This window comes from Ananas comosus, linkage group 18, assembly GCF_001540865.1.
Source record: "Ananas comosus cultivar F153 linkage group 18, ASM154086v1, whole genome shotgun sequence".
NCBI lineage: Eukaryota > Viridiplantae > Streptophyta > Magnoliopsida > Poales > Bromeliaceae > Ananas > Ananas comosus.
This window is the reverse complement of record NC_033638.1, coordinates 283,603-309,126: the sequence shown is the minus strand read 5'-3', so window position 1 is coordinate 309,126 and position 25,524 is coordinate 283,603. Positions and strand designations below refer to the sequence as shown.

The following is a 25,524-nucleotide window of genomic DNA, read 5'->3' as shown; positions in this document are numbered from 1 at the left end:
CAAAAAGCATGGGCTACTCTAAAGTCTAACCACCACAACTGGCACACTTTTTAACTTTAAATTGTGGGCTTAATCAAATCTAATGCTGATTCCCAAACTGATGATCATGGGATCTCAACAATTTATGTCTAAAAATATATATAATGATTAATCCATAATCCACTATTACTTAAAAAGAGTGTATTCTGTTACTACCTGGCACATCACTGGTTTTTGCCCTCCTCCCACTTTACATCCACCATCTTGCTGAAGCAGCTTTTGTAGGGAATCTGTCTTATGGATGGGCTCATGCATAACTGCTGTCAGCAAAAGCACCACCTGGTCCTAATTCTTTCCAAAGATGGTTAGTGAGAAGCAGAAGACAAACAATGGACAGAAAAAAAATAGCTATTAAGCATGATAGAAAGTTGAAATAAGCTTCTGAGGCCCCAAACAGAACAGAACTTCAAATTTGAAACTTCTACCCTTTAGCTGCAAAGGGTAGCTAATGAGAGAACTTCAGCAAAAAGCTAGTGGGCCTCCTTCAAGGAGGTACAGCCAAATAGCAAAAGATCCAACCAAATCAAAAGTCCGACTAAAAAGCAGCATGACCTACACATTTGTTTGCTACCTGCCACATATTATCCCTCTCCATGACCTGTTTGCATCGTATACAAGTATAAATCACGAAGATGCATCTTCGTTTGGCCAGTATATACCGCAGGTCATGGTACGACAGTTACATATAGATCTAGTCACAATATCCACACTCAACATCTAACGAATAGAGTCCAGATAGTGACAGAAAAGAGAGTTAAACAATCTCAAACAAATGTTTTTCTGAATGTTGAAATTTTGCGGCTGAATAGACAGAAGATCATGTCTGCATAACAGGACAAAAAGATCAAACAACTAGATGAATGCTCGCATGCTTTGCAAAAAAAAAATGATACCCATCATGTATATTTGGTCCCGCAGCTTAAGCTTTCCGGGCAACAAAAAGAATCCTTAAAAGTTGAAGTTCAGCTAAAAAGCAGATAAAAGTAGCTGGAGAATGTCAGTGATAATTCGGGAATAATCCGGCCACTATGTTTGCGATATGACAAGAATTACCAATCTCTATATGTTTCTTTCCACTACGAATATCAGACAAAAGCAGACAAAAGTCTTGGCAATTGGAAACACAATTAGTGAACGTTCACTAGCTGGAGAATGTCAGATAAAAGCAGTAAACCCCAGTATCAGCGAAAACGTATGCTAGCATAAGAGTTTACAAAGAGCTTGAAAGAACTTGGGATTTTAAAGTTGTCGCACTATTTCCACCTAAAGTATAATGTATCATAGATCCATACCAATAAAGATCTTCTGTCCTTATTAGCAACTTCTTAATAATAATATGCACCATTAGAGAGTAATACATAGAAAAAGAACAAATGAAAACAATAAAATGAAGCATATAAGAGTTTCAGGGAATAACGATATCTTATGAACTAGTGATCTTAAGTTTTCATTGCATCAAGATTATGTCCTTTAAGAGGCTTTGCATTAATGTTCTGTTATTCCACCCTGAAAGTGGCAGGTCATATTTGACTCCTCTCTTCCTTCAAAAAAAGCATCCTCCGACAATCCTAAATTAGAATAAGTTCTGATTCCGGGACTGATAGTGCACTTTACCTGTTGTATACTTGTATGAGCAGCTTCTAATCATCATTAGAACATCATGCAGAGGAAGAGAGGGCTTGAGAGAGAGAGAGAGAGATAGAGAGAGAGAGAGAGAGAGTAAAGGTGAGAAAGGAAGAAGGGTTCCATCCCCTCTCCCATCTGGAGTAGTTCTTGATACACAGAAAAGAGACATAGATAAGTACATGGGGAACAAATACCACCGGCTTTAGGACACATTCCAAACTAGGCCTGAATCATTAAAGTGGTTGTGCTTCGAGAACACATTTCCAAACTAAGCCTATATCGTCTATAATTCCATAGACTTTGGAAATTCGAAGCTAAGTACAAATCCATCTAGCATGTTTAGAAACATAAATCTTATGATTATAAGCAGTGAAAAACAAAGATCTACACTCAATTCCATGGTCATAATTCTAGAGGCATCCAGAAAATATATATAACAAGTAATTGTCCAAAATTTCATCACTCAAGTTGCCAATGCAATGATTTTCTCTGCATATGAAAGGATCTGAACAATATACATTTACCAACAATCACATCAGGAGATGCAGATCAGATCTATGTTCAATAAAAGGTTGTGGCACATGCCAATAAACAGGAAAAGATGATGTTATAACATAGTGCAAAGTACACATTCTTTATAGAGTACCTTGGTTACGAAATAAATAAGCTAGAGTTAAATAACATAGAACTATCAAACTACATAAATAACACAATAGCAGTTGCATGCTGCATAAGTTAAACTTATATTACATCTGTGACCAGCAACAAATGTTAGCGTAGTTGACCATCTACAATCTGGAGTGATTCCTTGAGTAGTCTTCGGGCTTCCTCTCTCCTGAATAGTGAGTTGTTCAGTAACGATAAAGAAAACTATCAATACTGTGGGAGCAACAATAGCAATTGGAGCTTGAATAGAAAAGAGTTCAAATATCCACAAAGCGCAGGTGATATATATAAATATAAATGGAGAGAAAGAGAGAGAGTTGAGCTCATGTGCTTTTAAAAGCACAAAAGCATCTGTGCTTGTGGCTTTTAGCCGTCGGATCGCCTCAAGATCTGTGCACCACTAGTAAAGGGCACTTAACGGGACATACCGTTGATAGTGCTGCACGGATCGTGAGGCAATCCGACGACTAAAATGTCATAAGCACGGATGCTCAACTCTCTCTCTCTCTCTCTCTCTCTCTCTCTCTCTCTCTCTATATATATATATATATAGAGTAGGACTGCTGTGCTCTCAGGAGCCGTTTTCGATGATGGAATTTCCGAATCGACGATCGGCTCCGTTAAACTTGATCTAGCGTATTTGAAGTTTGTAGAAAATAATTTTTGCAGTTTTTCGATATCATTTACCTAGCAATCGAAAGGATTCAAAATCAATAATTTTTAACGGCTGAAAATAAAAATTCTATAAAAAGTGGTGATATAGCACTAAAATTTTCGATCAGAAATATTGATCTTGTTGTAGATAATATAAAGAATTTTCTATCAAAATTTCATCTGATTTGAATACTTCTATACCGTTAAACTTGAAAACGGCAGATATCAACCATTAAAAATTATTGATTTTGAATCCTTTCGATCACTAAGTAAATGATATCAAAAAATCGCAAAAAATATTTTCTAAAAACTTAAAATGCGCTAGATCAAGTCTATCGGAGCCGATCGTCAATTCGAAAATTCCATCATCGAAAACGGCCGTGCTCCTGAGAGCACAGCAGCCCTGCTCTATATATATATATATATATATATGTATGTATGTATGTATTTATAGGATTATTTCAGAAACTGCATGCTGGAATTCAAACCAAATAAGACGGTTAAGTGTCACAAAGTAAATACACGTTTGACTTTGACCTGCTCGATTAGTTTTTAATAGAGTCCGGTGATATTTGACAGATTTAGCAGTAGCACTATAATTCTTTACAAAACTGTCTGTGCACCATATATCTAATTATTTGTTTTCCACTTGTATATTTTCTTTCCGTGATATTTTCCTTTATTATTTTTAGTAATAGATCCTTATCTCTTATTGGTTCCAGAAAAGAAGATATTTAGCCATCAAAAGATATGGAATTATTTTATTTTAGCACAAATATAGAGTAAGCTTTCACTTAGATAGTAAGCTTTCACATTGATTCTAAACTAGTAATCTTATCAAATAATATCGATCATTCCGACTTAAAAGCTAAGAACAGCTTCTGGACCTAACCTGGCTTAATAGTTTGTGAATTTCGTGCTTTTAGGTCCTACCCAATCCAACTTAAACATAAAATGGTCAAAATTCAAGTCCAACTACCTAACCAGCTGTTCCTACGGGATCCGACCAGCAAATCAACACTGGTATGCAGACCCAAATCGGCCTGATAGCAATTGACAACACTATCAAGAGCTTTCAAACTAAAAAAAATACTACATAACAAAATGATCTAATGCATGTGATCCTTCAATATCCACTTCTGAATTCAAACCATAGAGAATAAGCAGATTGCATGGAGACAAAATGCAAGAGAAGTGAGACAATGAAGATTTACACAAAAAAAGCTTCTCATGATCTAGAGTTTGCAACCTAGTGTCCTTAAGATGACAAAAATTTAAAACAATATCATACTCGACAGCCACCTAATCTTACAAATCATTATAAGTTGGGACCCGAAAATGTCAAAACCATGTTTGTCATCTGCAATGCCTAGTAATTTAAGTGTCAAATCATCAGCAATATCAGAAGAACAGCAAATGGTTGATTTCATAGTGTAGAAGATTTGGTAACAATTCAGATAATGCAACTAAAAAAAAAAGGCCAAATTACAACCATATTTTTATGTTTAGTTTCCTTGTTGAATATAAGTTCATACCAGGAACAAACTACAAAAGAAACAGTCAAGATGGTTGATATCTCACTTTTTTATGTCTTCCACTGCCTGTTTTCGGCGCTGTATCTGACGTTCCAGTATGTGGATGAGCGTTGCTCTGGCCTAAAATTGGAAAACAATCAAATAACTAACAATGTCAAACAGATGCGAGAAAAGGCTAACTTCGTAGGAATGCAACTGAGATAGCCAACTGATTTTGACACCTGATGAGGGCGCAAGGAGTTGAGGAGATGGTGCATGTTCTTGAAAATAAGTGAGATGTCTTCCACCTTGCGTGCATATTGAGAAGGCCTCTCCACTAGAATATCTGCTAGCTCCAGGATATGAAGTTGGAGCTCCCGATTAAGTGATCTTAGCTCCTTTTTTATGTCTGAACCAAAATTCAACTAATTGGGAATCAAAATGAAGCGGATAGGAGACATGTAAGGCCAAACATTAACAGGCATTATATTATATTATTAACAACGCAACAAGCTGCGCAATGATGGCTGCATATAGCAACAAAGGCAGCATTTTGTTCGCTCGGTGTTTTAGAACCCACATGTTCGTTTTAATTGATTTCTTGTCATGATTTCTACCTGTTAGACACTAAAGCGGAACACTTAGAGGGGCGAGAAGGGTGGGAGAGATATCAACATAGTTCATTACGATCTACAGCATTAAGGTTCGTACATATAGGACATCATTCGATTTGGGGGTATTTTAATTAAGCACCAAGCGTACCGAAAAATGAAGGAATATAACATAATTCCAGTACAAGACTTGCAATGATTTCTTATCTAGAGGTATAAAACTTTCAATAAATTTAGCTAATTATAATTTTGAATAGTATAGATCATACTGATTAAGATATTTAGAACCACTTTGTAACCATTACATGCTACATGGATAGAAAAATAACAACTTTCCACTGTTTAAATTCTATTTTATGTTATTTTTTGGTAAATGCTTTCAGTAACTCAGTTCTGAGTTACTGTAATTGTCTCTGCATAACTGTTACAAGTGATTGATTTCTTGTATCAGTCAAGGAAAGCTGGTTTCTAACTTCAAAGCATGCAACACGCTTTTGCCGCTACAGTAATGACTCCACTTCAAATATTATCTCAAAATTATGTGCAACTACTCCGACAACAACACAAAGTAGTCCCAATAGAACTTGTAGCTACTACTAAGAAGTGGCCCATTCACACAATGACTTTTCTTGCAATAAAGAGATTATTAGTCTAGCTCCAGAAAGAAGTATTACGTTCTTCCTAAGCACATGTCGACACTTCGGCTCTTTGAAAAAAGCTTGGTAAAGCTCGCTCTACTTAAATAGCATTCCAGGGACCAAAATAAGAGCAGTTTACAGCGAATCGCAAAGGCGAGCAAGGCCTAGCGCTCATTCGCAACTCACAATAATGTTCTACATCCTATACTTCTCTCGTCATGAGCCCTAGCCGATTAGCGAAGTGAATACCGAACCGAGAGTATATCTACTACTACTAATAATATGCCAAATCATAACACTGGCTCAGACGTAGAACTGGCACGGGTTGGTCATAATAACAAGTTAATCGGTGATAACTCCTTTTTTCTTTTTCTTTTTTTTCCCTTCGATTTTTTTGAACAACATATTCTAACATATATATATATATATATATATACACCAAACAGGAAGGAAGAGAGGAGACGGACCGATGTTAGGGCCCTTGGGGTAGAGCTGGCGGACGCCCTGATCCTCGAGGGTGGGCAGCACCACGTCAGTCTGCGAAGATGAATCGATCTTAATCTTTGATGAGATGAAAGAGGGAGAGAGAGAAAAAAAGGAGGAGGAGGAGGAGGAGGAGAAGAAGAGGAGGCGGGAGAGGCGGACGGTGTAGGTGGCGCCGAAGAGCGGGAAGGCGCCCTGGATGGGGGGCGGGGGGTCGGGCGCCGACGCCGGGTCGCGCTCGTAGTCCTTGTACAGCCGGTAGTAGGGCGGCGGCGGCGGGTACGACGACGACGTCGCCGTCGTCATCTCTCCTCTCCTCTCCTCTCCTCTCCTCTGTAACAACCCTGAAGAATAAATGGTACAAGTAGTAGTAGTAGTAGTAGTAGTAGGAGTTAGCGGGGGAGAGTAGTAAAAATGTCAACTTTACTCAGTTAGGAGAGGAATAAGGGCGGCAGCAGGGTGGAGAGGAGCGGACTCGGCGGAGCGATCCGGCGGCGGGAAGCGCCTCCGAAGGGGCTCAGGCGCTGGCGGAGAAGAAACCGGAGGCGAGTATGGCGTCCTTAGAGGCAGAGAGGAGAGAGGAGATCGGGCGGAAGGGAAGTAGTAGGCGGATCGGGCGGTCGGATTAACGGATCGGGCGTAAAACGCGGACCCACTATCCGCCGGTTTGAGGGCTACGCGGAGACCAGACCCGAAGTCAGCTAGCGGAGCGGGCGACCAAGNGGCGGAGCGATCCGGCGGCGGGAAGCGCCTCCGAAGGGGCTCAGGCGCTGGCGGAGGATAGCACGGAGAGGGGCGTCAGGCAGAACTCCGGCAGGGTGTACCCGCCGGGTTGTGGGTTACGCGGAGGAAGCGCCCGGTAACCCGCATCCATTCACTAGAGCACTTTGGACCTGCCAAGCCCAGACGAGGCCCGTAAACCGTCCGAATTCAGCCCAGAAGGCCCACAGTTCCATTAGTTACAAAAATTGCTGTTAAGCCCCATAGGATAGTTTCGTTTTAATTTCAGTACAAGTGTTAGGCAGTATATAAAATATACAAGAATGTAATGTGAGAAAACCAATGAAGGAAATGAATTAGTCTATTTTCTTTCCCAAAAGTTCTTCTCCAAACCCTTCTTCTTCTCTACTACTTCTCTTCCCAACTCTCCTCTTCTCTTCTCTACTTCTAACCCCAGTCCTTTATCTCTATCTCTATCTCTATCTCTATCTCTATTCCCTCTCTTCTCAACCCCCAGCATCAATTCTTATCCCACTTTCGACAATTCACATCATAATTAGTGTCAGGCGACTCCCATCATCCTCTCCGCCATACCGGCCTCAGCGAGCTCTCATCATCGGCGGTTGCGGATCGTCCGGGGATAGTACACCTCTCCTCCTCCTCCTGCCTCCGACTAGGATGACAGTCGGCTCGACCCGCAGGGCCACGGGGTTGTGTAATGAAGATGGACCGAGAGTAGGCTGCAGGCCTCAGCAAGAACACCCAGCCCAGCTGACACCGCTGATCCAACTGTCCTCGGTTGGGCCGGCCCGGGCCCGGCCTGCCAGCTCAGTGCATCGCTACCTCCTTCTTGAAATAAAATAAAAAGGTCATTAAAATTGAAAAAGTCGCGAAAAATAGTGCTGCTGTAGAAGTGCAGTAAATGGCATGTTTGGTTGCCCCAAAGTGGCTGAAGTAAAAACAAAAAAATCACTTTCGCAAAAGTGACTTTTCAGTGTGATTGTTTGGTCGGCTATAAAGCGAAACATGAAAAGTTACAGTTTTATAATTTTGATTCTTTAATTATTATACACATAAAGAAGTGAAAATATAAACAAACGACTTATACTCGCAATTTAAATTAAAAATTTAAATTTAAATTTAAATTTTGAATTCAAAATTATATTTTAAAAGTTAAATTTAAACTTAAATCTGAATTAAATTTATAATTAAAATTTGAGATATAAATTAAATTTACAATTTGAATTTAAAGTTTAAGTTATAATTCATAACTAAAATTAAATTCTAAAATAAAAGTTCAACATAGAAATTACAACATTTATTCAAATTTGAATTCATAATTTGAATTTATAATTTGAATCATATTTTAATTTACTCTTTGATCTTAAATTCTCAATTCAAATACGAATTCACAATTTGAATTGATATTTAAATTAAAATTAAAATTTGAGTTTAAATCACAATTCAAACTGAATAATTGAATTCATAATTTGAATTCAAAACTCAAATTGAAACACAATTTAAATTAAATAAAATAGCAAATTTAAATTTGAATTTGAATTTAAACTTAAAATTTTGAATTTTAAATTCAAATTTCAATCAATAATTTTAATTTATAGTTGGAATAATTTGAATTAAAGTTCAAACTGAAGTTCTTAACGAAAAATAATTAGATTAAAATTTAAACTTCAAATTCTGAATTTAAATTCTAAAATTCAAATTTAAATGAAAATAAGAATTTTAAAATTTAAATTTAAATTTAAATACAAGGTCATAAATTTGAATTTAAAAATTTCATGTTCAATTTGAATTTACAAATGGAATTCAGAATGCGATCATGATTTTAATTAAAATTTAAAGTGAAATTCAACTTTAAAAATAATTTGAAAGATTAAAATTAAGATAAAATATAACCTCTTAACTAATTCTTCACTTTTGGTGATTTCCAAACTTTTTGAACTGAAGTCAAAAAAGTTAAATTTAGTTATAACTCACTTTATCGGCCCACATTTATAAAGTGACTTTCATATTCACTTTCGCAAACCAAACAATCGATAAGGTATCACTTTTCAAAAGTGCCACTTTCGGTGATTTACTTTCGGCCAACCAAACATGCCCAAAGTCAGCAGGGGGACTACTTGTTTCGTTGGATTTTCGACGGTAAGGAGGTCGCGAACCTCGGCGGTCTTACACTTGATCTCGACTCTGGCTTTATAGCGGACGAGGTCACTACTGAGTTAGCGTAAGGACATTCGTGTTCGTCGTGGATCCTAAGAAACAAACACGCCCTCAGTCACAACCGAACTTGACTCGACTCAGCTGGGTAGACTAAGAGCGAGCTCGGGCTCGAAAGTTGTTCTTTTCCAAACCGAATCAGGCCCGAATCAACATCCCCATCTAACACAGAAAACGAAGGTTGCAGTAGAGCATCCACCACGATTGGTGTGAAAGCTATTGACTAATATTACGGAAGAAAATAATGAAAAATTATATAATAATAATTGCATTAGGGTCAAACAGTTGATTGAGATATCTTTGTTATAGTAACAATTTGCTAAGTTTTTGGATATTATTCCATTATTTTGTGTCCATTAAATTGTCAACAAGCATGTGAGTCGCACCGATACAATCATTATTTCTGCATCTTGAACAATCAATAGAATCAACCATCATTTGATATATTAGCAATCATTTTTTTCCCCTCTTTTTTTTTGTGAAAAATGAAGAATAGGTGCCCATCAAGTTCCATGCCATAGTTAGTTAATACAATATTTTTAAAAAGGCCTGATGCACATGGTTGGTGACATATAGATAAAGAGAGCTAAGCCATGTGCACTATATAACTCAAGTATATTTAATTACAGATTTTCTAATGTTTACTCTTAATTATTAAGTAATATAATCACCTCAATGTAGATATCTACACAAAACTACTATATTGAGAGGTATGCATATGTTTCAATACTTGAACATTATATCCATTGAATTGATCAAGTGTGAATTGGTCAGGTACTCTAAAATTGAAGAATAAATATGGCACGCCGCAATGGTCCCATGTGCATTCGGTTGGCATATCCTTGTAACATGGAAATGCATGTTCTACACAACATTTTAGAATGTAATGAGGGATTAAAATAACAAATGAGAAGCAAAGAGAATAAGGATCATTAAGTTGACTTGCAACTTGGATTAATAAGTACAGTGTGGCATGCAATTCCCTTTGCTCCCTCTTTCGGACCGTACGCAAATCGTACCGTCGTTATTTTCGTACAGATAGCGGAAATTAAGTAACCAAATTAAGGTAACAATTACTTACTGAAATGTTTTAGAAGTCTAAATCCCACATGTGCCTGCAAGTAGCTCAGAATCTGCAAATCCAAGTAAAAAACAAAATTTGTGCTCATTTTCATCACTTGCAGCAAGAAAGAGTTTATTCTGAGTCTCATAGTAATGGAAAATACAGCATCTTTTTGATTATCATGCTAGTTATATGCTCCAAAACATATATAGCAAAATGTAAATAAGACGTCGAACAGAGAAAAATTTTCCACAAAGAAGAAGAACTCATTAAAGAACCAACAAAACAACTGCCTTTGACTTTCAAAAATAAAAAAGAGAAAAAAAAAAGAAGTTTTCAGAGTCAACTTAAACAACAGAGTCCTAATTTAATAAGCTGTAACCAAGTAATCATGCTTATATATAATTTAATTCTATATAGGAATGGTCAATTCCGATGAGAGAGAGAGAGAGAGAGATAGCCAAGTATGTCATTATAAATAGAGAATGTGATGATCAATCTTCTCCATCTGGGCATTTTTCTGCAGTGTGAGATGGAGATGATTGCTGCTAACATCTGCAGTGCTTTGCCGTTGCTAGTGTTGTTGATCCTCCTCAACACCACCTCTCAATTGATCACTGTGACCGTGGCGCAATGGGTCCCCGCGACTGCCACATTCTATGGAGGCAGCGACGCTTCGGGGACTATGGGTACGTGTGTTGGTGCAACGCACCGTATACTCCTTTTTTACGTAACAAATGTGCGTCGGCATTGGGCATTGTAGTTGGTACATGTCCTGATTAACTAAGCTAAGGGGATCTGCAACTTCTCACCTTCACCTTTCTCTTGTCATATGGAAAAGCTACTCAAAAAGTGGCAGCTCTGCATTACCTTTGAAATCTTTATCTGAGGGTCTGTTTATCAGTTTTAGTTCAAATTGGAGGTTCACCAAAAAGTCTAGTACTCTTTGGGATGCTCTAATAAAAGCTTTTTCCTACCACAACATCAGTAAAAGTTAAGAGCTCATGCTTTTAGAGCTCTGGAACCTTATTTGGTTATAGATAACACTAGGAGCCTCAAAATATGCGCCTATCGGCACAACTACAGCTTTTGTAAAAGTGATGTGCAAGTGAAGCCGTTTGAAGAAGCACTAATAAATATAGTCATTACTATTCTCCCCTCATTTTACTAGAGATTCAATTTTTACATCATAGAAGCTCATTTCAATTGATGGCATAGCAAAAACTGTAATGCTTTTGTTGGTTTTCTCTGTGAAAAAGTGTTTCAGAAGCAGGGCTTGGCACTTACAATTGAACAATTTACAGTAGCTTAAATACACCTTCTTCACCTCCACCACCACAAAATTCTGAGTTTTTTTCCGACAACTCCTAACACCCACCCAACATAACATATTGCACTTCATCCTGCCGTCGGGGAAACTCTGTTCGAAACTAAACTACCAGCCTATATGGAATGTGCAGGCGGAGCATGCGGATACGGGAACTTGTACAGCGGCGGGTATGGGATCAGCAACACGGCACTGAGCACGGCGCTGTTCAACAACGGCGGGTCGTGCGGGGCGTGCTTCCAGATCACGTGCGACCGGAGCAAGTCGCAGTGGTGCAAGCCGGGCACCTACGTCACCGTCACCGCCACCAACTTCTGCCCCCCTAACTACAACCTCCCCTCCAACAACGGCGGCTGGTGCAATCCCCCTCGCCAGCACTTCGACATGTCCCAGCCTGCGTGGGAGTCCATCGCCATCTACCGTGGCGGCATCGTCCCCGTCTTCTACCGCAGGTAAAAGTCGTCACTATCAGCGTTTACAGCGCATTTGAAATGGCAAGTAGACTGGAATTGAATTTGATTGTTCTGCTGCAGAGTTCTGTGCCAGAGGAACNCGCTATCAGCATTCACAGCGTATTTGAAACAGCAAGTAGACTGGAATTGAATTCGATTGTTCTGCCGCAGGGTTCTGTGCCAGAGGAACGGCGGGGTGAGGTTCACGATCAAAGGGTCGGGGACAGGGTGGATTCAGATGAGCAGGAACTGGGGCCAGAACTGGCAGAGCAATGCATACCTCAGGCGCCAGAGCCTCTCCTTCCGGGTGCAGACTGCTGACGGCCGCGTCCTCACCGCCTACGACGTCGCCCCCTCGTACTGGGGCTTCGGCAACACATACACCACTAACCTCCAGTTCTAGTCACTGCTCAGTTCAACATGTTCCTCTTTTTTTTTCCCTTCTCTCTCTGACCTGCTTTTCTACTTGTGTGTCAATTCTTTCCTGAAGTACTTAGGCTGTGGCTTACGATTCATAAAGGTAGCCCACCAAGTAACCAGAGAATATGATTCCATGGAATAAAAAGATGCAGCTTCTTGTTGAAGTTTGAGCAATTTGCATCCTCTTTAAGAGTTACTCTGCGCTTTTAAGCAAAGCTAAAGCAGTGATTAGACGATTCGAGTCGCAAAGCATCTTTCCACTAAAAACAGGGTACCCTACCTCAATGTGCCAATGCAGTAAGGAAAAACTACCACACTATCCAAGCAATTACAACAAAGTGTTACAACAAAGTGCATCCCTTGGGTATAAAATATACTAAAGAGAGATAAAAGTGGGGGAGAAATGTTGCCAATGCATAAGTCTACTTTTTTATGTCATTTGGCATCAAACAAGTGACAGCAGTGAGTGAATGAGCAACTGTAAAATCAAAACAAAAGTAGAGAATACAAATCACCCACAAAGCCATGCTGCTTTTGATACAAGATAACGATAATTTAAAGAAACACTGTCACAGTTAATTCTGATTCTTCTACATCTCAGAAAGGAGTTAATTCTGATTCTTCTACATGTCAGAAAGGATGAAAGGTCAATTATTGCTAAAGACTCACTAAGAGCGAATTCAGATTTAAACTTAGCAATTTAGTCGACAAAAAAAAAAGAAAGAACATTCTCTCAAAAAAGCTGTCAACGACACCCAGAAAAACAAAAAGTAATCTTCATAAGACATTCAGGATTTGGCGAACTACATAAGTAGGAAAGAGGCAGGAATAAGGGACATTGATAATAAGTTAAATTTCCTTGAGATCACTATCCATCTCCGAAATACCCCTCATGTAGGTCCATTTTGAGCACCTTCCGAAGTATTCATTCCACACTCCTCCGGCAAGGAGATCTGTCTTCAACGACACAGCATCTTCATCGAGGACACCACAACAGCCTAGCCATTCCAACTTCCCGGCATATGTTATTCTCTCGCCATCTTCCCCCACCCATTCTTCGCCCATCCCTTGGCCACGCTTCAACAGAAAACACCCAGCTTCTATGTGTTCATCATATCTGCTGAAGTTTACTTCGTCGTAAAATTGAAGCACTCCTAGTTCTGAGTTTTCTTCGTTGTGGAGTACGATTTCCTTTGGTGATTGCCTTTCTGATAATATAAACAGATAAACTGCCACACAACATAGCACAGTAGAAATCAAAAGGGGAAAGAAGAAGACAAGAAGCTTAGGAAATAGAAGAGAAAATGGTATAACAAGATATACAAAGGAGAACGGCGAAGAAACTGCAAGATGATTATGGAACACATTAGAGACTTGGATGAGACGGTTTTTAAGTTGGGTGCAATGGCTATTCATGGCTGCTAAGGAGTGATTGATTAGTATGCAATACTAGATTTTATAGAGGGGAACATATTCTTTGAACTTTAAGGAACATATTCTTGGACTTCATGGCGGGCCCGTATAAGAAAGTTGCAGGCCTGCTGGAACTATAGTTGGAAAGCAAGTACTTCAACACAAACTGAGCATTAAGATGGGCAGAATAAGATTCACCAGCTTATTATATACGGTAAAGTTTCAGGACTGATCTGCAAAGTTGTTGAGGGAGAATGTGTGATCAGCCGTAGAATAGATTGCCCAGATCTAGGCTGCAATACTTACCAACAGCAACCACTAGCCAGAAAGTTTCCCCGAGTTCCAATACTGAGAACAGAAGAAGCTCACTCTCCATATCCTCTCCCGATGCATATATTACAAGTTGACCATGTATAGCCCATGGATCTAAGACTTGTACTATCATTAGCTTGCTTGTTTTCCTTCCACAAGAATCAAGGACCCTCGTTTATAAAATAACTGACTATATTGTCGTATATCTGAATCTGGTGCCAAGACTTTATCTACCTCTCGAGTGTTTCATGGCCTTGATGCCAATATCGCTTCAATGAAGAACAATTTTGTAAAAGACAAGTAATGGCAAGGTGAATAAGATAGATGACCAAGAGAAGCTATTGGGAACAAATAAATACACGAAAACTAATGTACTTAGGATGCAGAATTTGACTAAGGACACAAATAATCTTACCAGCCACTCTGAACAACAGCAGCATTATTGGATAAATACTGTAAAATTCACCACTCTTTACACTAATTACTTGAAGATAATACAGTAATGTAACATAATCAGGATAGCTTGTCTCCAGTGCATGATAACAGGATGGAGTAAAACATATTTCCTGGTCAATAGATTCAACTTGTTGGAATTACCACAACTCATCAAAGAGGAAATGACACAGGCAACCTCGCATCCCCAAATCAGCAGCCAAGTTACAAGGGACTAGGACAAAGATATGAAAGTTACAATTGGGAAATAAAAGTAATGCAAAGGATGGTCAGTACTTAACATGTTGCAACAGTATTACATCTGATGCTATCTGCGCATAACACGATGTCTCTCTCGCTTGCGAAAGCGCTCAAGCATGAACTCGTCTGTGGCAGCTTGCCTACGCACTGCACCATCGGGATTTTTAGCTTCTGTCGATTTGCCTCCCGCTTCATTAACCTGTGGACCTCGGTCTTTGTACAGTTCAGGATGCTCTGCACGCATGGCGGCAAACAATTTCAGTGCCTTCCAATGCAAATCTCCTTATTCTATAAATTTGATGTGAATTTACTTACGTGAAATTGTTCTATTAGAAATAAAGACCAGATTTAGCGACAGCTGACACCACTTATTTAATTGATGAGGTACAGAAGAAGAAAAGAAAAAGGAGAACTTTTACCCTATACAAGGATTCGCTCATTACAAAAGTAATAAATGGGGAAATCAGGAGAGAGGTAGGACACTGTTCTTAGCAGAAAATTGAAGAAAAGAGAGCGAGGGAACATTTGCATTTAGCAATCCAGTATTATCCGGAACAGACTATTCTAAATTTTAGTTCAGATTCGTTCTGATCGGCTGCAGTTTCTTCCTTAAGTTTGCATTTGCAACTCTGACCTGCACAAAGCGTGGGTTTGAGTAAATGCATCATACCTCTCCGAAGCTTTTCAGCATAATCTCGACCGCGCTGCAGATAATCCGCGCTGTAACTGGACGGAATGCTCAGCTCGGATTTCGTTTTGCCGACGAGCCTTTTCTCTTGCAAAAGCTTCTTGGCGGCCTCTGTTTCTTCGATATTCTTCAGCTTATATCTGCAGCATCGGCGTGTCCCATTTACCATTTAACAAACACAACGAGATTATCGAACGAGTTACCGAGAAAGAGCGAGAACGACGTCATACTCGATGGGCAGCTGGACTTCGGCGATCCCGGTGGTCCACTGCGTCGAGCTCTCCTCCGAGTTCCTCTTCTTCACCTGCAAGAAACAAAATGAAGTAAAAAAAAAAAAAAAAAAACTAATAACAGTAAAGGAGGCATCTTTCGCAATGTTGCTTAGCAAACCAATCAAATCTACGACAGGGATGGATTGGTTACGAACCTTGAGATGGTCGGGGACGGCGTAGAGCTCGTCGAGCGCGTCCTTCTCCTCCTTATCGCCGGCGTCGATCCTCTTGCCCCGCCTCTTCGCCAGCTCCTGCTCCACATACTTCAACCTAACGATAGCAATCGAAAAGAAGGGACAATGAGAAGACGATTAGGGTTAGGGTTAGGGTTAGGGTTAGGGTTGGGGTTAGGGTTTGGACATGTTGGGGTCCTCGACGGTGACGGCGGTTTCTTGGGCGAAGGTGTCCTGGAGGACGAGGTCCTCCTTGCCGGAATCGGCGGCGGAGGCGGCGTCGGAGCCGGCGGAGGGGCGGCGGAGGAGGTCGGAGGCCGCGGCGGCGGCGGCGGCTGCGGCGGCGGAGAAGGAGGAGGAGGAGGGGACGGCGGGGATGCCGGGCTTGCGCTCGCGCAGCTTCTGCAGTAGCTTCACCTCCTCCAGCGCCAACCTACGAAGATGATGATAAGGAAGAAGAAGAGGAAGAAGAAGGAGAAGAAGAAACCCTCACGTAACGTAAACGTACGCACCTGCGGTCCGCTTCGTCTTCAGAGTCGTCGGCGTCGAACGTTCTCTTGCGGAAGTTCTTGGCCGCCGGCATCTTTTCCCGACCACGGCGCCGAGTCGGCTTCCGCGCGCAAGATGAAGGCCCGACTTGGGCTGGAACTTACAAGTTAGCCCTGATGCTGCCTGCTGCGGTTCAAAGTGCCAGATGAGATTATGTGGGCGTCTGACTTAGGGCACGTTTGTTTCGCTGAAACCCAACTTTAGCTTAGAGTGGATTTTGAATTAAAGTAGTGTTCCGTAAAAATTATTTCGCATCCGCTATTTATTTCGTAGTTATAAAGATAAAATTTTATTAGTTCTGCTGTTTGTTTGATAAAAAATGTATGATTTAAAGTTATAATTTATATATAAATAATAAATATTTTAATAAATAAAAATAATATAACTATATTATTATATAATTAAAATTAAATTTAAAATTACTAAATTATTTTTTACATATAAATTATAGTAATATAGTAATAAAATTATAAAGTAAAAAAACATTAATACTTAACGAATCAATTTTGTCCCTCGCCAGATTCTGCCTCCTTTATTATTAATACATTAGTTTTTGTGTATTTGGTTGGTCCCAATAGCTTCTCTTGGTCATCTACCTTATTATTCATCTTGCCATCACTTATCTATTACAAAGATAAAAAAAATAATGGTTCCTTTTGAAGCTTTGAATTGTTCTTTTCCAACTGCTGCCGCAATTAGAATTACGGTCAATTTGGATTCAACTCCAAATACTATAGTTGAATCTTCTCTTGCATTTCCAACTATAATAGTTGGATTTAAATACACCAAACCAGAAGCGGAATTGGCCAGGACTAAACAAGGCCCCACCGGATAGGCCATCCTAAACTTTCTATAGCTATAACCGCCTGCTAGTCTTATTAATTATTATTATTATTATTATCATTTTACTAAAAATCTAAGGCTCCGTTTGGTTTGGGGGATAAGCGAGGTTAACGAAAGTTATTCCCGCTATTCCGTCAAACGGAGTGAATTTTTACCGGAATATTTTATTCCGGTCAAATATTGTTATTCCCAATTATTCCGGAATAGCTTGAAATTTGCTATTCCACTATTTTGGTGGAATAGTACTATTCAAATACTTAATTTCAAACTTAATTAAAATTATAAATTGAATTAAAACTAAATTATATAAATATAGTATGTTATATATTATAATAGATTATTTTTATTATAAAATTATTAATTGTACTATATTAATACATATTATTTATATTTAAATATTATAATAAATTATTTNATTAAAAATATAAATTTAAAATTTAAAAATTTAAATTCAAATATAATAAGAGGGTAATATCAATATTTTTTATTTATAACTATCCACTATCCTTCTTATTCCATCTTAGCTAACCAAACGCTATTTTTTTTATTCCCAGAAATAACCCAATTTTTTCATCTATACACAAAATTGATCTAATCCCCGCTTATACCTCAATTTATGCATATTCCTCGAATAGCCACTTTTTACTTATTCCCGAATCAAACGATACCTAAAGAAATATTTTAAACTATAGGATGTGAGAGGGCATAAGATGTCAGGTAGCATTTTTTAAAAGAGAAATGTTAAGTGTACTAAAGTGTGAAACTATAGGGTAATAATTTGAATATATCTAGAGTTTATTTACATAATATAAATTATAAATTGCATAAGTGAAAAATAATAGCGTATGTTTCTGCTATTCAAATGTCACCAAAGGAGGAAAAAAAAATAAATATATATCTTCTTCATTTGTATACATGCTATAATGATGTTTGATTTGATTTTGACGCTACTAAAAATTATTATATTGATTAGCTATAAATTGTATTCAATAAAAGGGGAAAAAAAATAGAATGGCAAAAACATGTAAATGTAAAATAAAATAAATGACAACAAAATTGAAAATAAATGGAATGCCAAAAAAAAAAATTATGGGACGACAAAAAAAAATACAAATAGATGGAATGCTAAAAATATAAATATCTAGGTAGACTATAAATGTAACAAATTATGACTACAAATATTCTAAAAGAATACTGGTTTAAATATTTAAAAAATAAGACAATCTGTAAAATAGATGGAATGAAAACAGAATTAAGATTTTTTAGAAATTTCGTAATAGAAATATTTAGACAGCCTAGGAGGTCTAGATTATAGTTAGCAGTTTACGAAAATAAAAACAAATTTGTAAAACAGCAGTGATAATATAGACGGTAGAAACATTAGAGGAAAACAAATATGGCAAATTAAGATGGAAACGAGCTGGACTGTTGAAAGTTGGCCTTTTTTTAAAAAAGCGAAGTTTATAGCATCCACAGTACATTATAGTACTTTAATGAGCTTATGTTTTTTAAGGGGTTGTGGTTGTCATATTTTAATAAACTCCAATTCCTGTTTCTGTTTCTGTTTACACCAGCATCACCACAAAAGGCCATTTAAGAAAAAAACTTACCTCAAAAGGACAATTCGCGTTTAGCCGCCCAGATTCATGAATTTTAAAATGCATAAATACATAGACAGCAATTCCACCACGATTTGTTTCTGTTCAAAGCAAAACTGCTTCAAAAGTCCATTTCAGAAAAAGGAAGTTCAAAAGACCAATTTGTGTTTAACTGTCCAACTTCTTACAGTTAAAAATGCATAAATACATGCACAGCAAACATACGACAACTCCACCAATTTTGGGGAATCATAAAATTAATTATGATATGACAACCACAAACAAAACCACTACTAAGGCGGAGAGCTTTTACCAACCACAATCACACGACAACTTCACTCTTTTTGTAGAACCATAAAATTCATTATGATATGCCAACCACAACCAAAACCATCACTAAGGCGGAGAACTTTTACAAAGCAAAACAAAAACTACTAACAGGCGAAGCTTTTCCTGATATTCTGCACCATATGACAACCACAACCAAAACCACCACTAAGGCGGAGAACTTTTACAAAGTACAGCCAAAACTACTGAACAGGCGAAGCATTTTCTGATATTCTTCGCTAAAAGGGGGAAAAAAAAAAGAAGAAAAGGAAAACCACATCCAAAAACTATCCATGTCCCTATTATTTAGCTAACCAATAGAGCAAACATAGAAAACGCAAGAAGCACAGCTAGGATTCAGGGCATTGGAGGAGAGCCAGAATTAATCAGAAGGTTCAACCGTCAAACTGCTTGGCCCTGAATTTAGATGGTTGATAACAGAGTGGCACTCCTCAATTGCAGCGCGTATGTTAAGACGTTCCGCAAGAAACTCATTCTTCTGGCCAACCTCAGAATTGAAGCGTTCTTTTAGGATAGCAAGTTCCCAGTTGACCTTACCGTACTTCTCGAACAACGCTGCGTACTATTTGGTGAGATGCTCGTACATATTTTTGTAGTACGATCTCTCATCATAATTAGCATCTTTAATGTGCAGATCAAGCTTACCTTTCAACTGGTGGATGGCAGCGCGAGCAGCATCTTGCTCAGCTATACCAGCAATATCCGAGGAAGAACCCCAACAGCGAGTAACTCCAACTATAGGCTCATCCGAGGGAATACACAAATCAACATATGCAACTAACTATCCATCGAGATTTGTAGTTACCTTGCACCGAGGTATTCCTAGCTGTAATTTTTCAGCAATCTCATGAAGCAAACGAAGGTAACACAAATCAACAGTCGGCATTGTCGCAGCTAGAGCAAACTTGAGCAAGCTGCAAATACATATGGGGGAAAAAGACAAAAAAAAAGAACAAATTTGGCACAAAAAATAATTAGTATTAGCGCAATGGTAACAACACTGGGGGGGAATACCAGGAACTTTTTAAAAACCCCATAGAATTTCTCAGAAAGCTCAGAAAGTAAGCGACTATTAAAAAAAAATCGACATTCACTATTGTCAGTGCTAGGGAAAACATGAGCAAACTGCAAACATATTGGAAGGGAAAGGAAAAAAAAAATTATAAAAAAAATACTTAGTTTTAGCACAACGATAATAACACAGGGAAAAACAAAAAAAACCAGCAGGGGCTTTTAAAAAACCCCATAGCGTGAATAAGCAGGAAGGAGAGAGAAAAAAAAAAAAAGCAAACATTCTAAATGACATTGAAAACAAATGCAAAAAAATCACCCAAAAAAACAGTAAGGCTCAGTTTCACAGTTTCCTTATAAAGATTGTCTTCATTTAGTCCATTGAATAAACCAAGGTCTTTCTTCCCCAGCATATAGCGTTTTTCCGCGTGTACCGCATCATATCAAATTAAATTTTATTATAGTAATTGAAAATATTCGGCACAAATTCAGTATGCTGCCTCTTAAACAAAAAAAATTTAACTATAATGTGTTCTTCTTTTTTCTTTTGTGGAAAAGTTCGATGGTTGGAGGAACTGTTACAAAAATATTATCACTGCCAAGCCTATGCGAGTGGGCATTACTCGCAGGATGCAGTATCTATGTTTTATTTGGTAAAATAAAACCGACATGAGTCCTGCCATGCCTATGTGAGGAAGCTCATTGGCTGCAGGAACTGCTACAAAGGCAATAGCACTGCGAAGGCCATGCGAGTGAATATTATTCATAGGTCATAGCAACAACCATTCATTCGCTAAAAGGTATCTGATACAAGCCCTGCTGTGCCTATGCGAGCAAATGTTGAGCAAGCAAATGGGGTTCCTGCCGAACATTTCTTACAAAACAAGAAGGGAATTCACAGAAGGGGTTTGCAAAAAAGAATCGAATAAAATTAATCACCGCTTTAAAGCTGAGTGTAAGAAAGAGCTCTTAAGAGATAGGGGATCAAAAGAGCTTCTCCGGCAAGGGGGAGGGGTAGGGTGGAGAAAAATGGCAAGCAGGCATATCAATACATAAGGGAAAACACATAAAATGCAGTCAAGAATCAGGGCAGTAGAGACATGATAGTTGTGGAGCTTAAAATTACAATAGCAATATGTAAAATACGCAAGCTTTCACCTGAGACAATGGCAATAACAATATAACTGTAAGGCAAAAAAGGCAAAGAGGCAAACCTCCTCTTGGTCCTGATTTGGCACAGGCCGAGCTACCATCGATGGAGATGAGATTTGTCGGCTTAACTCACACACCTTTGGAGCAAACAACGGCTCTACAACAAAGTTTGAATGCGCAGCGCTACATGGCCGGTGCTTAGGCCGGGGAGGTTGTGTGGACTTAATAGTTAGCGAGGAAGAAAAGCCAGCGGCGATGGGGAGGGGGGGGGCAATACGGAGAGGGAGAGCAGGGAGACAGAGGCAGCCGGGGGGGGCAATGCGGGGAGAGAAAGAAAGGGGGGTGGGAAGGGAAACCAGCGGATCTCACCTATCTTATTTCGGAAATCCTCGGAGATTTGCCCGCCGGCGGAGATCGCGCGATTCTCACTGGATTTCTGCCGGCGAGGATCGTGGCGCCAAATCTGGAAGTCAGATGGGAGAGATCGGGCGAGATCCTCGGCAGATCTCCCCGGGCGAGGATCACGCCGCGAATCCCGTCGGATCTCGGGGAGGGGAACGTACGACGGGGAGAGAGACGAAACCGTGGGGAGCAACTCGGAGGGAGGTACCTACGACGCCTCCGCTGGTGGGCCCCAACGAAACCCCTAAACGCGGCTATCCGCGAACCCCGGAGGATCTCGGCGAGGAGATCGGAGGGCGGGGGAAGAGAGAGAAAGAGCGGGGCGGAAGGGCAACGCAAGCCGGGGAGGGTGGGGGGCCGGGTGGTTTAGGAAATGAGCACCGGGAATCCGCGACGAACCCCTTGGTAGGCCCCACCTGTACAGGCTACCCGCGAACCCCGGCGGATCTCGGCAAGAAGATCGGACGGCGGCGAAAGAGAGGAAGCCGCTGGGGGGAGTGGGACCACGTGGAGAGAGAAAGAGCGGGCGGTAGGGCAACGCAAAGGGGGGAGGGGGGGGCGCAGAAATTGCGAATATTTGCCACGAACCCCTGGTAGGCCCCACCGGGCCGCAAATTGCGGGGAGCCTGCCGTACATCTCGCCTTTCACTTGTTTGTATTGATATTCTTTACTAGTGTAAATCTTGTACCTTATCCATTTTAAAGATGAGATTTCTCAACTAAGTAGCATTGTTCTTTTCAAAAATTAATAAGTATAGACGTTAGTTTAGAAAAATAAAAAGGTAAATTTATCATGGTTTTTATTTTAGGAAAAACTTTAATTAACCACTCTGATTAAATACATTTCCATTTTATACTCTGTGGTTTGAATGTTATTTTACTACCCTGAGGCTAAGGTTTTATTTTTATTGGGATAATTGCCTATATACCCCTCAAAACTTCAAAAATATCTTATTTATCCCTGCTTTTTTTTTCTTTTCAATATACCCCTCATATGTTCCTCCGTTATTCCAAAATACTCCTACAGTTATCATCCGTTAAGTTAACTAGGATTAAACATGAGTTAAATATCTACCATAGTTAAAAAAAAATTAAAATATTAATTTTGCCCTTAACTTAAGGGCAAATAAGAAATATTGGTGATGGTAGAGGGGTATATTTGAAAAGACCAAAAGTCAAAATACTTTTTGTGCCTCAGACTTAAGGGCAAATAAGAAAAGAAAAGTCGGTGATGGTGGAAGGTTATATTTGAAAGGGCAAAATAGTAATTTTATACAGATAACAAAGTTCATTAACGGATTTTAACTCTATGGGTATATTTGAAATAGATTAGAACGTAAAAATGTATTTTTAATATTAGCTTTCTAATAGGGGTAAATCAGAAAATCGAAAATTTTTCAGGGGTATATAAGCAATTACCCCATTTTTATTTTACCGTAAGAATCTATCATTATATAAATCATAGAATAGCAAAAAAACTAACGAAATAATAACCTATAACATACATAGGGATGTAAAACGGGCCAAACGGCCTGGCACAATCTCAGGCTGGGCTGCGACACGGCACGGGTGTTGTAGCACCAGTGCCGATCCGGCCCGGCATCCCAGACTGTGTTGTGCCTCTCCCCCTGGCCCCAATATAGTCGGCTCCAAGCCAAGGTTTGCCTTGGGTCTTGGGGTCTGAGCTTTTGAGGCTCTTCTCCCAAGGTCTGCCAATGCAAACGATAATAGGAGTAGGTTTTGAAACAATGGACCAAAATCTTTCCAAATTCATCTTTTTTAAAAAAAAAAAATTATAATTTTTAAAAAATTTAAATATTTGTTATTTTATAATTACTTCTATAAATTTTAAAATTTATTGATCAAAATATTAATTTAAATAGGAATAATTTAATTTTTTAAATTTTATATTTTTTTGTAAATTAAAAATTATAAAATATAAGGGGCTGGTCAAGAACACGATCTGATCCGGCATGGCCGGGACCGTGCCTCCCAAGCCGAAGGGCTGTGCTAGGCCGGAGGCTGACTAGGTTCAGCTCGAACACGGTCCGGCCTGAATTTGAAGCCAAGATGGGCCAGGTCGAGCCGGGCCAACCCCTAGCCCGTTTTGACCTGGGTAACATGGGCCATGCTGGTTCGGCATGATCCACATTACACTCTTAAGCATATATGCAGTATTGACTGTAATAATTGGGTACTCTTTTTACGCTCTCTATTTACATAATAATTAATAAGATTCCCTTGCTTAGGTTTTGGATCTTAACATGTTCAAAACTTGAGCTGATTTTAAAATTTTATACATCAATAATTTTGGAATTTAATTTAACTTTTTTTTTTTATACAAACAGGAAAAGCTTGGCTCGAATCGTGGGATTTGGATCATGAGTACAGTGAAGCTTTCAAGGAGCATGCCTAATTTATTTTCATTCGACTGAATAATTTAATTTGCTGAAGAAGGAAAAACTTTGAACTTTATTAATTGCTGGAAAATTACAATAGATGAAAACACAAGCGATTCGGCTTGGATTCTTCCTGAAACTTGACCGCCTAAAGGATGTTACATTCGACAACTTCGAACTGGTCGAATTTTGGATCCTCGGAATGGATTGATTCGGTAAGACTTTTTGCACTCTGTAAGATTGCGATTTCAGCTAATAATCTGAGTTATAGCCAAATGCTCTAAAGAGACTTATCGGAAGAAGAAACTAGATTTGCCAAAATACTTAACTTGCTCTCGAACTAAGACTATCCAAATTTATTGAACGTTAGAACTTCCTATCTAGTCTCTTTCTAGAGTCTTTCTCGGAAGTATTTATAGTTTTTGAAATTCGAATCTGAATCCTACAAAATCTCAACCAAATTCTGAAATCTTCTCTTACAATTATCTCTTTCCTTATAATGAACGGCCGAGATTGCTTGATGCAACAGCTTAGATTTTTCTCTTCTGATTCAAGTCTATCTTTCCTTTTTCTTGTCTAAATTGTCTACTTATTCAACTCTTCTGCTTCTAGATTGGGTTCTTCAATATTCTTACTCAGCTACATATATAAAATTTCTAGTCCTCATTCAAATCTCAAAGCAAGTGGTCATTGACTTTGAACAATACATGCTTATGCAATGGAACAGTTTTGAGGCCCTTGACATAAATGTTTAAGGACAACAAGAAAACCACCTTCTAGAAGGATTTTGGAATCCAGAACATTCAGCAAGAAAACCACCTTCTAGAAGGATATATATATATTTTATGAGTTGCCATTTATTGCTTTTCTTGGGATAAACAACTAGGAAAAGACCAATCTGAGTTCCAGGCCATTTTGCAAACTGGTATATAAACTTCAAAACTTTTGTATTCAAGTACTCAGCCCAATTGAAATTTTAATTTTATACCTTCGTCACTGTACTTACAAGAGGCGGGACAGTTGGGGTAAAAATTTTATGGACATCATGTCTAAATTTTTTTTTTTTAAGGACACTCTGGATGGACGCCGCGTGGCACCCGAGCCATGCGGATCCATCGGTCCCGTTGCTCTCCCAACAGGGAGAGCTGTTGGATTTTTTTGGTGTACCTGGTGCACTAGTTTTGTTTTAAAATTTTATTTTTTATTTTTTCATTATAATTTAA

The 25,524-nt window shown here is 38.9% G+C and overlaps 4 protein-coding genes across 8 annotated transcripts; 1 reads left to right on the top strand and 3 right to left on the bottom strand.

The window, feature by feature from the left end:
* LOC109724315 (mediator of RNA polymerase II transcription subunit 7a-like) lies at positions 288-6,813 on the bottom strand. 4 transcript variants are annotated; one of them, XM_020253097.1, is made up of 6 exons: positions 6,659-6,813; positions 6,394-6,575; positions 6,216-6,285; positions 4,742-4,908; positions 4,566-4,640; positions 2,167-2,502 (listed from the first exon to the last, which is right to left on the bottom strand). In XM_020253097.1, exons 2-6 carry the CDS (start codon positions 6,535-6,537, stop codon positions 2,437-2,439), a joined length of 522 nt encoding a protein of 173 aa, XP_020108686.1. In that variant the 5' UTR covers positions 6,538-6,575; positions 6,659-6,813; the 3' UTR covers positions 2,167-2,436. The 4 variants fall into 4 exon arrangements, with proteins under 4 accessions (XP_020108688.1, XP_020108689.1, XP_020108686.1 ...); XM_020253099.1 differs by lacking the exon at positions 2,167-2,502 and adding an exon at positions 288-324 and having other exon boundaries at positions 4,567-4,640; positions 6,394-6,812; XM_020253100.1 differs by lacking the exon at positions 2,167-2,502 and adding an exon at positions 1,635-1,653 and having other exon boundaries at positions 4,567-4,640; positions 6,394-6,812.
* Positions 10,693-12,526, top strand: LOC109724179 (expansin-A8-like). Its single transcript, XM_020252909.1, has 3 exons — positions 10,693-10,938; positions 11,710-12,028; positions 12,200-12,526. Exons 1-3 carry the CDS (start codon positions 10,740-10,742, stop codon positions 12,429-12,431), a joined length of 750 nt encoding a protein of 249 aa, XP_020108498.1. The 5' UTR covers positions 10,693-10,739; the 3' UTR covers positions 12,432-12,526.
* On the bottom strand, positions 13,003-14,441 carry LOC109724178. Of its 2 annotated transcripts, none has more exons than XM_020252908.1 (2): positions 14,168-14,441; positions 13,003-13,677 (listed from the first exon to the last, which is right to left on the bottom strand). In XM_020252908.1, the coding sequence occupies exons 1-2, from the start codon at positions 14,304-14,306 to the stop codon at positions 13,298-13,300; spliced, it is 519 nt and encodes a 172-aa protein (XP_020108497.1). In that variant the 5' UTR covers positions 14,307-14,441; the 3' UTR covers positions 13,003-13,297. The 2 variants fall into 2 exon arrangements, 1 of the variants encoding a protein (XP_020108497.1); XR_002219851.1 differs by lacking the exon at positions 14,168-14,441 and adding an exon at positions 13,772-13,869 and having other exon boundaries at positions 13,555-13,677.
* LOC109724177 (uncharacterized protein C9orf78 homolog) lies at positions 14,585-16,716 on the bottom strand. The gene is made up of 6 exons (XM_020252907.1): positions 16,512-16,716; positions 16,187-16,432; positions 15,982-16,096; positions 15,785-15,858; positions 15,537-15,694; positions 14,585-15,100 (listed from the first exon to the last, which is right to left on the bottom strand). The coding sequence occupies exons 1-6, from the start codon at positions 16,580-16,582 to the stop codon at positions 14,934-14,936; spliced, it is 831 nt and encodes a 276-aa protein (XP_020108496.1). The 5' UTR covers positions 16,583-16,716; the 3' UTR covers positions 14,585-14,933.

Coding starts and splice junctions, on each gene's coding strand:
- LOC109724315 (XM_020253097.1), bottom strand. CDS start 6,537: ATGACGACGGCGACGTCGTCGTCGTACCCGCCGCCGCCGCCCTACTAC. Junction 4,641..4,741: donor ACTCCTTGCGCCCTCATCAG/GTGTCAAAATCA, acceptor TTCCAATTTTAG/GCCAGAGCAACGCTCATCCA. Junction 2,503..4,565: donor CAGTGGAAGACATAAAAAAG/TGAGATATCAAC, acceptor AACTCACTATTC/AGGAGAGAGGAAGCCCGAAG.
- LOC109724179 (XM_020252909.1), top strand. CDS start 10,740: ATGATCAATCTTCTCCATCTGGGCATTTTTCTGCAGTGTGAGATGGAG. Junction 10,939..11,709: donor CGACGCTTCGGGGACTATGG/GTACGTGTGTTG, acceptor TGGAATGTGCAG/GCGGAGCATGCGGATACGGG. Junction 12,029..12,199: donor GTCCCCGTCTTCTACCGCAG/GTAAAAGTCGTC, acceptor GTTCTGCCGCAG/GGTTCTGTGCCAGAGGAACG.
- LOC109724178 (XM_020252908.1), bottom strand. CDS start 14,306: ATGATAGTACAAGTCTTAGATCCATGGGCTATACATGGTCAACTTGTA. Junction 13,678..14,167: donor CTGGCTAGTGGTTGCTGTTG/GTAAGTATTGCA, acceptor GTTGTGTGGCAG/TTTATCTGTTTATATTATCA.
- LOC109724177 (XM_020252907.1), bottom strand. CDS start 16,582: ATGCCGGCGGCCAAGAACTTCCGCAAGAGAACGTTCGACGCCGACGAC. Junction 16,433..16,511: donor GAAGACGAAGCGGACCGCAG/GTGCGTACGTTT, acceptor TCATCTTCGTAG/GTTGGCGCTGGAGGAGGTGA. Junction 16,097..16,186: donor ACCGTCGAGGACCCCAACAT/GTCCAAACCCTA, acceptor TGCTATCGTTAG/GTTGAAGTATGTGGAGCAGG.